Here is a 19,149-nt window from a genome sequence, read left to right as displayed (position 1 = left end):
CAGTAACGAAGACTACCCAGACCCACAGCAATTGCTTACTAGCTGCCAGCTCTATGAAGTTTTGTTTTGTAACACTTTACTACAGAACAGACATGTTTGTTTTCTTTGCACAGCCTTCCACAAAGCATTGTTTAAGCAGCACATAATGTATTCCAACTAGGAGGTGCTTTTTGCTCCCATCTGTTTGATAGCAAAATGAACAGTTGTGATTCGTACGTACAGTGTAAACACTGTCTAATGACTATGGGTTTACTTTGAGCAAATTCCAGGTTATTTCATCCCTGTGCCAGGTTTTAGTTCATTTTTGAGTCAGGGAAAGACTTCTGATGTTGAGCCTGAAACTGTCAGGTGTTAAACATCCCTCTGACAGAGTGACCATCGTCCAGAGGTGATAGCAAAAGGCTGCCACGAGCAGACCTGAGAGCACAATAGGTACCGGGAGGATGAATAGCCACGTGCTTCTCGGCCCTCCAAGGCTGTGTGGTATCTAGTTGCCTTTTCTGAATCAAGGACAATGCAGACGCTCCCCCAGAGACTTGCAGGGCTGTGGGTGTTTCTATTTTAACCTTTTGGGACAGCACAGTAAGGAAAAACAATGTAGAAGAGGATTTATTTTTTTAACTAGTCTTTTAACCAGACTCATCAACAAATGTTTTTTTTTTACTATTAAAAAGACTTTTGTATTTGCAGGTCTTTCAAAAAGCTAAAATCTGCATGGCTGCAATCGATCTCCTGCCTGACCTCTTTGGCGAGGTCGCAGTGCCTCAGAGGACAAGCGGGGCATGGTCTTTCCGGAAGGTTTAGGAAACGGGTTGTGATAGCAAACAACACACCCCTCCATCAAACTCAAATTAAAAAGCACTCTTGACCTGTTTCCAAGCTGACGACCTGCCAATTGTACTGATGGGCTGGGTAGAAAGTCCTTTGTTCCATGAATTCTGGTCCTTACCTAAATGACAAAATTTGGTGGCGTTAGATAGGTCTATGGAGATAGTCCTTCAAAGAGATGGCAGGCAGCACCTGAAGTGGGGGTCTGTTTGGGATAAATCGCAATAAATCATAGAATCATGGAATGCTTTGGGTTGGAAGGGACCTTTAAAGGCCATCCAACCCAACCCCCCTGCCATAAGCAGGGACATCTTCAGCTGGATCAGGTTGCTCAGAGCCTCGTCCAACCTGGCCTGGAATGTTCCCAGGGATGCGCCATCGACCACCTCTCTGGGCAACCTGTGCCAGGGTTTCACCACCTCATTGTTAAAAAAAAAAAATTATTCCTTATATCCACTCTGAATCTACCCTTTTTTAGTTTAAAACCACTTGTCCTGTCGCTACAGGCCCTACTTAAATGAGAGCTGCCTAAAAGCAGACTTTTTTAAAATCATTTTTATTACTTGTTCTTAATACAAAATTGAGTTCACAGTTTGGTGCAGTCATTTCCATTCAGTCAAAACCATATGTTGTTGCATTTTCCTTTCTTTCTTCCTTTGTGATTCGTGAATCTAAGGAATTACCCGCTCCCAGATGCGGAGCAGACTCCTCGCAGGTCATCAGGCACGCGGAGATGTGTAATAAATACACACCGAAAGTTGGTTTGTGTCCATCCTGCTGCAAAGATACAGGAAGGGCTTCAATCCCTCACGTTGGCTGGTTTGCGTTACAGCACGCGTCCTTCTCCCAAACCACATCCTGAAACAGTGGGTAGCAGAGCTTGCTCCCGATCGGCTTTTTCAAAGTGCTGGCAACACCTGTCCCCGTTTTCATAATTCACTGATGTTTGTTCTCTGAACTTGTTTTTAGGAATCTTTTGAAAGATTTTTTGTTTCAAAGTTTGTCCTGAAAAGGGAGTATTGATTTTGACCTATTTTTATCCAATACAGTTCAGCAGATAATTAGATAGCTGCTTTAAAAACCAAGGCTGCCCTATTTGCTCTGCTTAGATTTAGTTAAAAAGAAAGAAAGAACACATTACTTTTTTTTTTAATGTATAAAGTTGTGAATTTTCTGTTAATCCCTCTTTAGCTGGCCAAATGCACGTAAATATGTTTTAGTGCAACTTCAGTGCCTGATAAAGAAAATATGGTGTGAATGTTGAATTTGGCTTTCATGCCTGACTTTTTTACTGACACCGAATAGATTCATAGCGTAACAACTCAGCCTCAGAAGATGCAGATTTCTTTAAAATATCGAACGAGTTATTTTGGATTTGCTCCTGAAATATTTCATCTATAATGTTATGACACCTTGAACTTGTTTTGCTAGGTTATTCTTTGATTTTAAAAAAATGTAAGCCAGGAATACCTTGCAAAAAGGCTAACGCTAAATTGTAAGCATGCTTTCCCTTTCGCAGAGTAGTCGTTAGCTTTGTGTTTCTGCGTGGAAACCAGGAAGCTGTGTGCTAGAGCTGTGCGGTTTGATTGACTTTGGTCTGGCACAATTAACTTCTCAGTTTCCTCTTTCTTGAGCATTATTTGCTTGAATTTTTAACTCTGGATGGGGATCTTGGGACACCAACAGTGAGCAAGGAACTGTTAACTTAAAAAGTTCTTTACAGGGATTCGTAGGAGCTTCAGCAGATGTTGCCAGATCACAGAATCACAGAATAGCAGGGGTTGGAAGGGACGTCTGTGGGTCATCAAGTCCAACCCTCCTGCCAAAGCAGGGTCACCTACAGCAAGCTGCACAGGACCTTGTCCAGACGGGTCTTGAATATCTCCAGAGAAGGAGACTCCACAGCCTCCCTGGGCAGCCTGTTCCAGTGCTCCGTCACCCTCAGAGGGAAGAAGTTCTTCCTCATGTTCAGACGGAACTTCCTGTGCCTCAGTTTGTGCCCGTTGCCCCTTGTCCTGTCACTGGGCACCACTGAAAAGAGCTTGGCCCCATCCTCCTGACACCCACCCTTCAGATATTTGTAAGCATTGATAAGGTCCCCTCGCAGCCTTCTCTTCTTCAGGCTGAACAAGCCCAGTTCCCTCAACCTCTCCTCGTAGGGCAGATGTTCCAGTCCCAACCTGATGGCCAGAGGCTGGGACTGCCAGGGGTACAGAGGCAGCGCACCTGAACATTTTTAAAAATTTTAGTTGAAAATCTTTTTAGCTGATGAAGAGAGGCCTGTTGGATTGGGGTCGTTCCCAAGGCTGTCCGCTTGCTCCTATTTGATGCATGTCACATGAGCTCCATGCTGGGGTTTTCTGTTCGTGTAAGGAAGGCGGGGAAGGGGCAGAGACCTGCTGCTGGTGCCCCATCCCTGCTTTAGGACCTCGTGTGCGATGTTTCTGCTGTATCTTGTGGTGGGCAGCAGGTTACGTACAACTGACTGGCAGTGTAGGAAGCAGCAAAAGAAGAGGGTGAAATAGCCTGGCTACCTCCGAGCAGCAGGTTGATTTGCTATACATAGAGGCAAGAAAAAAAAAGGAGGAAGGAGGGGGAAGAAATTTAGATTAGAAATTATGCCTTCCAGCAAGAGAGAGTATGATCATTCTTATTGCAAAGAATCACTTTATTTTAAAGTTGGGAACAAACTTGGAAGTTCTTTGGTTTTCTATGTTAGCGGAGTGGCTCAGCCAGTTTGTTAAGGGGCTGTGATTCTTTGCTACGCCATTAAAAACAAAAAAACACAACCGCAAAACACTCTGTTCTCTTTGTTGCTACTCATTATATACAGCCACAGGGATACACGCTTGTCATTTGACGGTAAGGAAAGCACAGCTGAATTCACTGCCCTTAGGAACTTGCAAAACAATACGACTTAAATGTTTGTACTTTTCATGTCTGCATGAAATATCACTTGGTTTTGGAGGTGTTTGCAAGAAATAGAGTCTCTTGTGTTTGCTTCTAAACTAAAGCCAAAAGAAAAGGAAGAAAAACTTATTGATTTAAAAGCAATGCACGCATTTTATCATCTTCATTGCCAATCGTCGTTATCGTAAACGTACATCCTTTGTAGACAGCTTGTGTTTGTTGGAATGAATTCCAGTTATCACGGTAAGATTCCCTAGGTGGCTTTATGTCTTATAGATTTTCCAGCTTTTCCCTCTTTGTGTGTTATAGATAGTAGAGGGATCATTTCAGCCCAAAGATCTGATACCTGTAAACATACCTTTTAGCTTGTGAAGGGGCCAACACGGAAAGTCAGTGTGTGACAAACAGGGTGGGGGGGGGGAGAAGGTATTTTCATATAGATAGCCGAAAATAGCATAGAATTTACCCCTACTGAAAATACTGTACTCTTTCATCGGTTACGCAATTTCCAGTTCCTGGTGTTAGCTATTCAGACACAAGAAAAAGCACCCAGGTTTGAGTGGAATGTAACTATCTGATGTATCTCAGAAGTCCTTCATTTCCAGAGCTATGCTTAAGAGATAACATAAACTTATGATCCTCACTTTCTTGTGTTGAAATCTATGTTTTTAGGAGCACAGAGGAGAAAGTAAATAGGATCTTACCCTTAGAGTAAATGTTGGTACTTTTTGCACAGTTTAAGACTCTGGATTAAAAACTACCCCCAAATATCCTCTGGTAGAGTACTTTGACTGTCACATCATTGAGTCTGGTTTGACCCGTGTTAACGCTGGGGGAAACCAGCTAACCAAAAGGCAACAGTCTGTGTTGGCTTCTTTGGCCAGTTGTGAGTAGGTAGTTTCTGCATGGGTGAGCTATGTATTTAGTTTCGTTCTAAATATATGCTGAAGTTTCATATACATATTGTGGTTTCTCCATATTATGGAGATCTTGTCACTATTCCTCTCATTGTTTTCATAAACAAACACTGGTTTGCTTCTGCATCCAACTGCCTTGGATAACACTGCATTAAGCTACCATCCACGACCATGTAAATATCAGAGCCAGGCTGGCTTTGTGGTACCTGGGCAAAATAAATGGTATTTCTCTCTTCCATCTCTATGTTCTTCACGCATCCTATGGGAAAATTGTGCTTTGTTGCCATGGTGTAGTACAGCAATGACAAGCTTTGTGCAAGGCTAGGGTGGCTTCCAGAATCTCTTCACCTATGCTTGTCACTGGTGATGTGATTTCTCTTACTTCAAAATAAAGCCCAGGCAACTAATTATTAAACGCGACAGTCTATGAGTTTTTGCTGTGTTTTGATTTTGGGTCCATGTTGAGTGTCAGGAGCCTTGTTCCATGCAACTGATTGCAATCTATAGTTCCTCATAAAATTATTTTTTTCTTTATCATCTTGCCCGTGTTAACCCATTTCAGACTAGGAGTGTCCCACCAGTGACCTGTCCGGACAATTCATGCAGTCTGTGGCCTAACATATGACAGGCACTTCATGGGTGTAGGTCAACTTGACTGCAGATGCAAAGTCGGCCCTGTTGCAAGGTTGGCTTCAGCGAAGTTAATAGCAGCTCTGGAGAGACTGGAAATCACTTTGTGGATTAAACAAACCTGCCTATTTCAGTCTACTATGTTAGGATATAATTTAAAACTTTGAAACCAGAGAAGCAAAATCATCCCTTTTGGTTCCATTTCTTGTGCTGGTGTCTATTCTCAAGTACTGGATTTGGACATCTGATAGAGCTAAAAATGCATTTCTCTTTCCAGATGAATTAATGCTGCTGTTTTGAGTTTATTTACACTTTCCTTTGTCTGTAGATATTTCCTTTTATTTCTATTGTGTAATTGCTACAATATTTTTTTATTTAAAGCTGTACATGCTAGTCTAACTGATGTATCTTAATCCAATAAAATCCTTTGTCTTTTATAAAGAGAAAGTTGCAAAGATATATGCATTAGGACTGTCCACTTGATCAGTTTTCTGTCTCTTCAAATGTGATAAGAAATGACTTGAAGTGTTCTATCCCAATCTCAGCAGTTGGTATCAAGGGAAAACCTCCCAGCACCGCAGCGTGATCACAGTGTGTGCCAACTCCACTGCCCAAAGGAAGAGATGATCTAGCAGCGGTCAAGACTTTTTCCTAGATTAGTGTGCAGAAAAATATGCCTAGTGACAACTACTATGTATTCAAATTCCAGAATGGGCATCCCACCAAGGTGAACAAATCTATTCCAAATGGACAACTACGAGTATTTCAGGCATAAAAACTGATCTTTTTTCCTTTTTTTTGAGGCTACCATTTCGTTATCATTAGAAAGTAGTCCCTGAAAGCATGAGGAATTCAAAATCTGCTGCTGAGACTCTGTCTTGGTATTCATGGTGATGAGATAAAACATGAGCAACTGAAGGAAAAAAAAGTGTTATTGGTATTTTTGAGCCACCGTTTTTGTAAAGCCTTGATGCCTTCATCAGAGGAAGGCGCCTGTTTGCTCACCTCTGTGTTTAGGGAGCATGCCTTTAGCACAGTTTAGGTGCTAAGTAAACAAAGAGAGGAGGATGAAAACTGTTGCCATGTCCGTTTTGCAGAGGCAAACTGGAGGAAAGAGGTAGAAGGGGTCAGTGAAAAACGAAAAGAGTTGAGGTGTAACAGGTTGGCTCAGCTGGAAGTTTTTGCTGTTTCCCACAATGAAACGCGGTTGTCCTAGCCAAGACACAAGTCCGAGGTGGAGCTGGGCTCCCAACTCGTATCTCCAGGTTCACAGCGGAAGCCCTTAATCCTCAAACCATCCTTTCTTTTCTCTTTCTACACAAAGATCTGGAGATCAATGTTATTTAAAAGGGAGAAAACAATAATACTGAAAAAAACATGGACTAGTTATGCTAGATTTACTAGTGCATAAAGGTTTTAATTCCATTGTAAGAAAACCAGATAACTTCTCTGACGCAGAAACAGGCTACTGTCTCACCAGCGTGCAGTTGCTCAAGTAGTGCCTTACTCCTTTTTTTTTAACCTGCTTTATCAGAGAGTTCTTGCTTGGCCTTAACTTATTGTTTCACGAATTTACTTGAGAATATGAAATTTCACTAATGCCAGTTCAAACCAACATCCCTCCACAATCAAGCAAGGAGATTATTACTGGGGGAAATACTTTTCCTTTTCTGCTGATACAATTTGATGTAGAGTTTGAAAGTAAATACTGTAAATAAGAGGGGAAAGTTACAGAGGGTACGACTTCAATCATCCTGAAGTCAGTTCTGCCTTTTAGGATATCTGGGAACAGTTTGTGTGCATTGATGAAATCTTCTTTTATGCCACAAAGAAACGTTGCCAAAAAGAAAGCATCACATGGTAGTTTAAGAGTAGAAAGAACTAGAAAACGTAAGTCTGTAGAGAAGAGAAGGTAGAACCGTACGAAATTATTTATTATGGTTTAAACAATGCTACTCTTCTAAGGTTTGCTTTACTTTCACATTTGATAATTTAAAGGGGTCAATGTGGGAATAAGCTGTGATACCAGCATGGAAATTATTTTTTGTGGTTCTTAAGAAAGGCTTTTAACAGGTGATTCTTTCTGAAATGTTCTGAGCAGAAGAGTATGTGCCCTCACAACATGCTTTTTCGATAATTCTAAACAGAAAATATAAACCAGCAATCTAATGTCTGTGTTTATAGTAATTCCCATTTCATCTTGCAACTCAGTTTTGAGAATATCAGTTGTAAGGGGAGAGTGTTACGGTGCTTCATGAGATTCGAAATGAGCTTTTAAGGTCTTGTAGCAGAACTGTGCAAATACGTTAGGGGAGACTTCACTGCTGCAAGAATGTAAAGTAAAAGATTTGAGTTCATTTCACAAGTGTATACATTAAAAAAGGGGGGGAAAACCAAACAAAACCACCCACAATTCCCTTTCTGAATGATATTTGGTTTTCTTTCACATTAGAAATGTATCATTTTCCATGCTGATGTGTTTCCAACCACCATACCACCTGAGCAATGTGTAATTTTTAGTGTGTTCATGCTTATGACTATGAATTGGAATATCTCTTCCCAGATGGCAAACAAGGAAATGAGCCACTTCTTTGAAAGAAAAATACACGGTAAAGCAAGAATCTGAACCTGGGTCTCATGCAAAGCAGTCCAGCATCCAAACTGGGGAAGTTATTGTGCTGGAGAAGAAGAAGCTTGAGCTTTAGGAATTCTCTGAGAGATGTTTTTGTCTTGTAACAGTCTGTTTCATTCTGCAGCTGCTTTTTTAACTTTACAACTTCCTAACATCAATTGACTGTCAAAGAAGTACCACTGTGAACTCGTGAATAAACATAGTTATCATTTACATACTAACAGAGGGCCTTTAGCTGAGGAGAATCCATTTGTGCTGCTGCAAGATCTTAATTATTTACTGTGATAGATTGCAACTAATTGTATTTTACTCTCTCAAAACTCTGTAGTGTGTATATCTTATGGGGTTTGGAACCAATGCACTAATATTGAAGCGGTCATCAACAGGGCTCCTAAATATTCATGCCGATAAAATGACTCCCATATGTTTGCTGAATGCCAAGGACAGTCTGAAGCATTTGTTTAGCATTCTAGTGGGATCTAGTTTCTGCAAAGTTCACATAGATGCAGAATTTCAATCTTGTTGTTGTTTTGCATGGAGAGAGGGAAAATACGTTTGAATTTCCACGAGCTGCGGAGCAGGACACTTAGAAGAAAGCCATGGTATCTCAGTCACAATCTGTGCTTAATAATGTCTGGGAGCACTGGGGGGCTGTCAGCTATTTTTTATTATAAGAAAATTACAATTTTGTTTAGTCTATGACAGCCTCCTCATAATTTCACTTTTTAATAAACATCTGCAGTTTTCCAAATCATTTACGAATCATTGCATTGCCTGGGCTGGGTGCTCCGACTGTCACGCAGCCGGGGCTCCATCAAGGCACCGCTGCAGCAATCTCAAATTCAGACACCATTCTCAATAAATCAATTGAATACTATAACCCTAAAAATATCCTGCTTCAGTACTGCAAGTGGCTGATATAAATCTTCGGAAAAGCCTTGAGTGTGCGGAGGAGCAACTGATTTATTGAGCTACTGTTGGAATGTCCAAACAAGGAAATACTGTCTTGCAATCCAGTAAGTTTGTTTAATAAAATGCAAGTTAAGTGTAAACAGTCTTAAGATATATGTGAATTGGGTCTTTTGGATTAAGAGTGACTAGCGTATCGTAAACTGTGCTTTCTCGTTTGAAGTATGGTTTCGAGAGCCTGTGTAGGTGTGTTGCCCCTTTCTACAAACGTTTGAGCCTCCGGTCCCTCCAGCCTCCGAGAGCAAATGGATCACCAGACCTTTCTGATGCTCTTTCACAGCTTCCAAAAATTAGTGGGTTTATTTTCAGATGCTTGAGATGAAAAACTTGTTTTATGATCAGGGTAATGGCAATACGAAGGTTGCACGCAGTCACGATGGTGCTGAAAATGCAATCCAGATGTCCTGATCCCAGCTCCATGCTGGGGTGCAACTGGGATTTCCGTGTGCTCTGCTGTTGATGTCTTGTTTAGAAAACTCTCTTAAATACTTGTATTTCCACACATACTTTGTCTATTGTTCTCGGAGAGATAATTGATAATGTCGTTGACCATATTTCTAGTTACTCCAACACCAATTATTTTTTTAGCTAAAACTTAATTATTCCTTATGAAAAACAATACATAAATATTAAAATAGTTACCTGTTTATAGGGAAAAAAATAGTTTAGGATGGCTGTACTTGATGTTTAGTTTACACGATGGTCTTAGATGGCATGTGCAGTTCTACGTGTGAATGCTGAGCATGCTCAGCCTTGAGGGAAGAAGCGTTTCTATTGGAGCCACCCTGCTGACTGGGATCACAGCGCTACAGGTCTGCTCTAAATGCAGGAGGTACTGGCTTTGAGCGTGGGTATCTATCTTAAAATGAACGTGCCCGTACAAAGCCCAAACCTGATTACTTGTACCTCACTTAAAAAAAATAGTACGGTGAGATTACGCATTAATAAGAGATTATATTAACATTTAATGTAGTTATGCTATTGTGTGGAGAGGAAAAAGAGAAAATTCAAAACTACATCAAATGTCTCTTGAACTGACGTGCACTGCATCACTTTGCTCACCCTCCCAGACGAGATGCTTTCTGATGCGCGAAGCTGCAAGTGATGCAGTTGCTGAAGGGCCCACCACGGCGTCTAGAAGAGCCAGGTGTGAAATCCTGCAGCGCCGTGCTGCCTCTCGACGCTTGTTTGCGCTGAGCTGCGGCTGAAGAGCTGTGACCCCGCAAGCATCTCTCCTTGTCTCTGCTTGCTTCTCCCAAGCAGGGCCTGATCCTGCAGCGGCAGCTGCGTGCCCAGCTCCCTGGCAGAGCAGGGTGCAGGAGCGTGGGCTCTGGGTTTGGACTCAGCCAACTCTGTTTTCCTTTTTCAGAATCACCCAGCACTGCTGCAGTTTGTAATACAAGCTGAAAATAAACATCTGGTCGTCAACCTGGAGAGGAACGAGTAAGTACCCTTATTGCATGTTCACTTTGTACTGGGGGTTCTCAGAGAAGGGTTATAATTTTAAAATTGGTGGTTTAAAAGTAATCTGAGGCCAAGTTTGCTACTGGTCCCTTACAGAATAGGCACCTAAAAAGTGGGTTTTATTCCAGTTTGGACTGTGTGTATTTGCACACTGCTTATAGAGCAAGAATCTCCATGGTCATCTGTATTTATGTGGGACTGAAAATGGACATGCTGCCTCTCAGTGTTTTCCTGTTGATCATTACTTTTATCTGATGTGGGTTTGTCCTCCTTTCCTGTGGTAAGCCCTTTATTTACAGTAATGTGGAAAATCCTACCATCTTTGCCCATTTTTTTGGAGGACTCATCCCTCCTGGCGCTGCCTGCGACCATGGCTGCCTCTGTGCAGTGGCCGTCGGCGTCTGCTCAGGGAAGACAAGTCAAGCCTTTGGGCTTAGCCCCTGCTGGACTTTTCAACGGGAGCTCTCTGGGTTTGCTGGCAAGGGGCTGATGATGGGATGTTTGTGCTGTTCACGAGGCCTGTGACCGAAGCTGAGGCTGAGCCCTTGTTTGTGGGCTGTAAGTATTGCATCTTCTTCCATGTGCTCTTGACAACTTCCACTCATGTCCATAAGCTTTCAGAGAAGTGTACCAGGGGCTGCTGTAGAGATGGTACCACAGGCAGAAACCTGGCAGAGGTTTTACAAAGGGGTACAGAACCCTACAGAAATGAAGTCACTTCTCCAGAAATACATGGCAAATGGAACCAAAGTCTTAGTTTGCCTTCTCAACTGTTCAGCCACTTTTCCTCCAAGAACATCTCTAGAATATATCATGGGAATCCAGATGAGGACAACCAAGTCCTGCTTGTCAAAGCAAAACCAAAGATCACTCTCAACCTAGGGAAAACTATTTATAAATGTTAGCCAGGATCTGTGTGTTCTGTAGGCTTCCCTGCTGTGAAATAAAAGCAGCAGAGGTATTTTTTCACTGTAATAGAGAGACTACAGACGCAAGTAGTGCAGTGTTATGTGTTAAGAGGAAGGAATGTGCATGTGAAAGCAAATGTCCAAGGGAGGCCGGGTACGTGCTGCCTCGGGCTGGTGATGGACAACTTCAATGGAAAACGACGGGGCACCTTTTTAGTCCTCTGTAGTAAAACAATGCAAAACGCTTTTTATTTCCAGCCATTTGGATGAACCCTAATGTTATCCCGCTGTGATAAAATCCAGTTCACTTTGTTATTCATCATGAGGCCCAAATCTGGAGCTCTCTTCACATTATTTTTAATGCTCCTTAGTTGTTTTTTCCTATCCCTGAAGGGTACGTAGATCCTCCATGCATAGGTTGCTCTGTTTCAGTAACTAGAGGAGGATTTAATTCCTTTAGTAAACAGGGATTTAACTTTATATTCTCTTCATCTTTGTCAAAGGGTGTGCCTTCCTTCAGGAATGGGAAGTATGCAGCAATTGAGGAAACTATTTACATTCCATGTCAGCGATTAAAAGAACATAAAACTGCTAATACAGGCCTTGCTGAACATACCAAACTCTATTGTACCTGTAATAAAGTCAGTTTTAGAAAATTTTAAGATGCAATCTCCACCTCTTTTAGAAGTAGCGCATGAAAGTACAGTAAATTAACTCCATGAGCGTCTCACTAACCAGATTTGGAGATGCTGAGATCTGCTCCTTAAGAAATAAAGTATTTATCATTGATTATTTTTTTTTGTTTTCCTATCTCTGTGGTGGGGTGTCCCACAGAAGATTTGCATTCTAGAAGGGTTGTGTATGGTGTTAACAACATAAGGTTCCTCGTCTTAGCAGGAGCTTCTAGATAGTGTTGTAAAATGGTACAATTAGGCTTGGCTGTGTCTGGCATTTGTAGCATACGAGGCAGTTCATAGATCACAAACCACAGAAGAGGTTGGTCATGGTTTTGCAGAATGATTTCTCCCTTTTCTCCAGAGTTACTGACTATGATTTTCAGAAGAAATAACGATCGGAGTGTTGCAAGTCCATGCAGAAGTTGCTGCAGAAGGTGTGCATGTAGGTCTGTTGGTTACCTGTTTCCGTCAATAACGCAGCGCATCAGTCTGCACGACTGGTCTGTGCTCCCCGGGGCAAACAATCCCAAGGCCTCTGCGCCTGTCTCTGGAAATCGGTGGTCGCATTTCTTCTGCCTGTAATGACGGTGTTGGGTGTGTTGTCACGGATACGGAGAGGCAAGGGGCAGCAGGGAAGGTGAGACATTTAGGGCATGAAGCAAGCAGCGTGGACGTGCTGCTGCTTCAAGGGGGTCCTGTAGGTTCATGGAGCAGAACATAACGTCCAGGAGAGAAATAAGACAATGCATTTCTGCAGAGCAGTGGATGGGAATAACGTTTGATGGCAGCAGGCCAGATTGGACCTAAGGTGGATTACGGACTCCAGAGGTGTGAGCAGGTCATCACATACCTGGAGAAGGGAGCAATGTTTCCACTCTGCAGCTCCTGCCCACGAGTCTCCAAGGCTTCAGAGAGGACCGGCTGACGTGCATACAGACCTTGTCTCCTCCAACCTGCTCCATCTTCCTGAAGTTGGCACGAACCACACGCCTCAAATATCGTGAAAGCATTGATGCTGAGCATTGGAGTAGCCATTAAATCAGCATGCTTTAGGTAGAAGCTGAGTGCTAAACACAAACATCTTTTCTTGAGTAATAATTGACAGCATGTACGAACCTCTGATATGTTATTTCACTGTCATTTCATGTAAAGGATGTTATTCCTTGGAGAATGGTGGGGGTGGAGGTGGACGGGACCCCTGAATTACATAACTTCTGCATTGGGTCATGCAAAAAAAAGAAGTGGATGCAATTTTCCATGGTTAGCAGAAACAGCTGCTTTGAGTAGTCTTGACATTAAACTGCATTTATTGAAAACCTTAGAGATTTTCCAAACCTTGAGTTCTATTTCAAAACATGATTCAGATGCATTAAGCAACCCCAAGTGGGGACTGATGTGTTAAACCATCTGTTATCTATGGAAATATTTAATGTCAGTTTGGTGTTTTCTGATATTTAGACTCAGCAAGATGTGTTCGTATGTACTGGGCAAGATGTTGTGTTAGTTCTGGAAGAGTTACTGGTATCTAACTTCACAGCTTAGGGTTGAAAAATCTTCTCTGTGGTTTCCAGCTGTTAAGATTACTTTTGTACATATTCATTAAATACTTGAATGATTAATTTTCAGGCATTGCACATTTGTAATTGCAAAAACAAAATTATTTGCCGTGAATTCAATTTGTAAATCATAGAAAACCTGCTAGCAAGCTTATGTTGCAAGTCCATTTCTTACAACGATGTAGTTACAAAATACGATTGCACTCCTGAGAACCTGAAGCTCTGTAGTACCTTAAATGTTTTAGAAACACTTGTCGTATAGAGAGGTTTCCAGAATCAGCAAATCATCGATCAGCTGCAAAACAAACCACCCTTCAGAGCAGCTGACTGTACTGACGTGCATTGCATCAATAATACTGATGCGCTTCTCCGGGGCAAGGGACAGTAACCTATGCACATACAGAGCTGATTGCAGCGTGTGGGGCTTAGAGGAAAGCAGGCTTACTCGTGTGTAAATCAAACAAAACCCCTGCAAGATTAAATCTGAGTTGGAGAGTGGAACGGTATGTGACTACTGACTGCTGTTCTGCAACTGGAAACATTTTACACTCTGTCAGAAATAGGTCTGTATACAGCAAAGTACTTAAGTGTTCTTTTAGCTTTAAACATAAGAGGAATCCAGGTATAGTCAGTGGAATTACTTATTTTCAAAATTAATTTCATGCTTAAATGATTTGCTGACAAAGGTCATAATTACAAGTGTCAAAGAAATGGAACTTTGAACAGATGGTAGAGAGCTTTTTCAGTGCCGACTCCCGTATGTACCTGAGCCTATGGCAGATAAAGATAAAAAGCTGAGACAAGTCAAGAGCATGTGAGTGCAAGCATGGAGGTGGGATGGCTTTGCCCTGAAGACATCAGCATCGGCAGGATCTCAGGTGTGTCCTGCTCAGATTCCTTCTGGTGGGACTTTGCTGACCAGCTTTGCAGAGGGAGCAGCGAGGGTGCGATCAGTGCGGTTGCGGCTGGCAGGCCATTGGCAGTGTCCAGGGGATCGTGGAAATGGAAAGACAAAGCTCCCGTATTTTAGAGTAGCAGAGTTCACTATTAATTTCCCCATAACTTTATGCTCTTTTTGGTCAGGTTTATAACACAGCTTTAACAAAGCAATGTAAGAAAGGGAATATATGAGGTTAGATTGCTGCCTTTTATTCCCTCAGTAAAAATTCTTCTATTTTATCAGGAGCCAAAATCCACCCCAGGCCATGGTGTGAGTCTCTAGCTTATCCTTTAAATCCCCTAGGATCCCAGAGATCTCCAGAAGTTTAGAGCATCTCTGACTGTCCCCCTTGCAGGTTTGCCACTTCTGCACAGTACTAGGGATGTATCGGAATGTAATGGTCTGGTACTGGAGGTCACTTTGAAAATTAGCTCCAGGACAGAGGATGTTCCAGAAGTATTCCCTCGGTCTGAAAAGCAGGCAATAGGCATCCTCATGCATGGTGCTAATGTGACCTGTTCCAATGAGGCTTTAGTGTTCAGAAATCTTTTGTATTCTTTTTTGGTTGAAAGAAATGAAATAGTTCTCTCTTCTTTTCTTCCTGACCTTTTTGAATAGGAGCCCTGATTGGTGTGCAAGTGACATTCTAGCTGGATTCATTTAGCAGGGAAACAGCCGATTTCCAGTGCCAGAAAAATAGCTGACAAAATTTGTTAATGAATTGACATCCTTATATACAATCAATGGCTTGAAATACAGATAGAAGAAACAAATCTAAACAAACAAATACCAAACAGAGAAACAGGACCTTGCAGAATATACTTGCTATTATAATTCTGTGCTGTAACTTAGCCAAAAATCTGTGCCCCCTGTCTGTTTTGTCGGCAAATGCTGGCACTGGCAGCTATACTGCAGCTTTTCAGCGTGAACTGACAGTTGGTGTTTCACTTTAATTGAAGTAAAAATTTCACTTTGATGGAAGAATTTTTCCCTTCTGTGACAGCAACAGTCATATGGTCTCCACCACAGTGAAATGTGAAGGTTCAGCTATTGCAGCTACAATAACGATGGTACCATAGCTCTAAGGGTACAGGTATTTGCTACAGCTTCATGGTAAAACAATGGCATATTTAGTATGGGCATTGAGATACCAAGATTTGTTCTATAATTGAGTGAGTGTTAGTATAGGTTGGTATTAGCAATGATACGTGAGGCTGTGTGGTTGGGCTACGAGGAGGATGATGATGAGGGGACTGGAGCATCTGTCCTATGAGGAAAGGCTGAGGGAGCTGGGCTTGTTCAGCCTGAAGAAGAGAAGGCTGAGAGGGGACCTTAGAAATGCTTAGAAATATCTTAAGGTTGGGTGTTGGGAGGATGGGGCCAAACTCTTTTCAGTGGTGCCCAGCGACAGGACAAGGGGCAACGGGCACAAATTGAAGCAGAGAAAGTTCCAGCTGAACATGAGGAAGAACTTCTTCCCTCTGAGGGTGACGGAGCCCTGGCCCAGGCTGCCCAGGGAGGTTGTGGAGTCTCCTTCTCTGGAGATATTCCAGACCTGCCTAGACAAGGACCTGTGCAGTCTGCTTGGGCAGGGGAGTTGGACTAGATGACCCACAGAGGTTCCTTCCAACCCTGGCCATGCTGTGATTCTGTTGGGGCTACCTTTGGCTGTGTTGTTTTGGAGCTGTGTGTTGGAGTGAAAGGGTTCAGCTCCTTCAGGAGAGAAACTGCTGTTTTCTTGATCTGTTTTCCTTCTCCTTACATAAATACACCAAAGGAACAACGAGAGAAGATATTTATACACTGATATAATATGCTGGAAGTGGAGAGGATAAAAAGACTGGAATTTCTATTCTGGAGACCTTCTTGTGGCTGAATGTCACAATTTCTAACACAGCCAAAATTCTTCTCCCATGCCCCACAGAACAGCAGGGCAACGGGGCTGTGCCAGCTCCCCTGGGGAGGAGTGAGGACTGTGTCCTACCCACAGCCCAGACCCCAGGCCCGGGGGAGAACGTGGGGTCAGGAGACCCGTGCTGCTCTGTGCTTGCCCCGCAGTCCCGGCACGTGTGAAGGACTGGGGGGATGATTGCCTTTCTCGGGTGAGAAAACCGAGCTGTGAGGAAGTTTGACATTTCTGTATGTACCGCAGAACTACAAACCTTGTTCGCATAGCGTGCAAAAAAATGAGAGTCTGGTGGGTAAGACGGGGACTGTTTTCTCTACCCTAAATGTTTCCCTGAGAACTGTAGTTTCCAGAGCTGCATTAGTTGACAGCTTTGAACCAGGTTAACACAAGGTTTTGCTTGTTCAGTGTCTGTCACTCAGAGAAACCCCAGAGCTGTACCTTCCAATTAAATATATAACAATAATGGAGAGGGAAATATACTCTCCGGTGCAATAAATTTAATTAGTGACTGCGCTAGGTTTTGCTCTCTACAAATTTTGCAGCAGTAGAATATTATATTTTCAGAACTGTGTTTTAATCTCCCTTTGTACTGCAGAACGTGAAGTTTTCAGCATTTGATTTTGACATAGCCCAGCAGAGAGGTCGGGGAGGAGAGCTGGCTATCACAACAGGAATGTGCACTCCCTCCCTCCTGCGGGCGGGCTGGAGTCAGCTCGATCACGACGATAACGAACACACAGTCAAAGTGTAATCATCTGGGACTGTATAATAAATAATTAGGGGAGGGAAAAGAGATAAAGAACAGCTTTCTGGAAACCTTGTAATCTCCCGCTGATAGTCATATGCCAGCTCACGTGGCGCAGAAGTGTTATGCGCCCGAGGAGCGATGGCCTCGCAGCCGTCGGTTCGCAGGTTGGCAGGCGAAGTTACGGGTGCATCCAGTTGGACCCAGGCTTTGCTCGCAAAGCCCCTGGGTGTTCCTCACGTGTTTCTGCTATCTGCTGCTTGGGCAGGTTCAGATTGCTTTTGTTTGTTGGGTTTTTAAATTTTTTTCTAACACGACTGAGCAATGTTTCAATAGCAGTGAAGGGGAAACACTGAATTCTGCATTGCATTATCAGTTGCCCCATCATTACCCGGGATGTTTGGTCCCCTTTTCACAACCTATGTAAAGATACCAGGCCAAAACCAAGATGATTCTTCTGCTTTTCAGAAACATTTGTGGATATATCTTTCTGGCTTCAGAAACATGGGGATGACTGTAAATGAGTTTTCAAGTCAAAATTGAGGCTGAACCTGCTTTTAATGAATTTTCTATTAGATATTTTCACTTTGTTGCTCAGTCCAAGGGGACCAGCATCTGTGAATAAGCGCAGATATGTGACAGCACATCCAGTGTCTCTAGAATTTGTCTTTGTGCATCTAGTGGCATTTTGCTGGCACATGCTGGGTTCCTAGGACCTCAGCTTCTCCTGAAGGCTTTGTAGAGAGAAGGACAGAGTTGCCTTCATAAAATTCTATGGGGAAAGATGCCAGCTCTTTAATTTGCTTATAGTGTTCACTGTTTCATGCATTTATTTTTAGAGGGTTAGTAAATACAGAGCACACTGAAGTACAGTTCCTCAGATGAATTCTCCATTATCTTATGTTCCATGTGGAAATGAAATATTCAAAAGGAACAATTCAGTTCTGCTCATAATCCCTGTCTGGGAACCTGATCCACATCCCCACCAGGCACAGGGCTGGGCACAGCACGTGCCTCCCAAAGCAGGCACTGGCTTCCCACCTTTTCACTGATCTCCACCAAAAGTGGCCACGTACTTGCTGCAGCTTTTCCGGTAATCTGCAGGGGATCGTTCCGAGAAGCATTAACAGTCAACCTCCTTGTTCGTGTGTGTGGTTGCAGCGTCCCTGCACTTGTCCTCCCCAGTCACGCTCTGCACAGCAGCCACTAATTCCTCATCATGAATATTGAGCAACAGAGTCAAGTTCTGTAATGCAGATTTGTGCCTATACATGCCTAAAGTTATGTCAAAAATAAATTAGTCTTCAACGTTGGAGTGAACATCTACTCAGCCCTCCCCCTCTGACCCACCAAAGCACGAACTGCACATCTGCGAGGAAGAGGTGCACCATTTTGTTTCCCTAAAACACATATATTTAATATGATTGGCTATCTATACGTTGGGTTGCTGCTGCTGTTGATGCCTGTTTGTATTGTGGACCGTTCAAGTAACCGTCCATTCCCTGAGTTTGCCCTCTTAGGGTTTTAGCTGGTTGGTGGATGTATCAGAAAGGAGATAACAGCAGGAGGAGGATGTCCCATGTCTTGGCAATACATGTCCATGTCGGCACAAATGGGAGACAAATCCCAACAGTACAAAAAATGCAAGTATTTGAGGTTCTTTTTAACCTTCTAATTTGCTGTGTTATTTAAGATTCGTATCCTCAAGCTTTTCTGCTCTGTCATAAGTTTAAACAACAAAACAAAACCAAAACCAAAGCCCTGATAATATTGTCACAGTCATAGTAAAATCCTAAGGTTTGGCAGCTTTGCCATACAGTGGTCATGGAATTTAGCTACATGAAGGTCCAAAAGGACCTTTTTTTTTTCCCCCCACACTCTGCCCCAAGTGATTTGTATTTTGAGGTCCTGGGACATGGGTTTACGTCCCTGTAGCCTTAAAAGAATAAATATTTATGAAGAACTGAATGTAGGAATATTTTTATGGGACTAAAGAGAAATTAGTCATCCCGTTCTCGTGAAGAGTTCGTACCTTAGTTTCCTTCAAAAATCTCAGTCAGGAAT

General features: G+C 42.6%; 1 protein-coding gene across 1 annotated transcript in view; it reads left to right on the top strand.

Annotated features, from left to right (window-relative positions):
- ADAM12 (ADAM metallopeptidase domain 12) overlaps positions 1–19,149 on the top strand; it is a 191,560-nt gene that overhangs the window by 40,843 nt on the left and 131,568 nt on the right. The window contains exon 3 of the mRNA XM_075423915.1: positions 10,256–10,329. Coding sequence (XP_075280030.1) covers positions 10,256–10,329 — 74 coding nt within the window. The remainder of the gene's footprint in view (positions 1–10,255; positions 10,330–19,149) is intronic.

Source organism: Opisthocomus hoazin, chromosome 6, assembly GCF_030867145.1.
Source record: "Opisthocomus hoazin isolate bOpiHoa1 chromosome 6, bOpiHoa1.hap1, whole genome shotgun sequence".
NCBI lineage: Eukaryota > Metazoa > Chordata > Aves > Opisthocomiformes > Opisthocomidae > Opisthocomus > Opisthocomus hoazin.
This window is presented reverse-complemented; position numbering and strand designations above follow the sequence as displayed.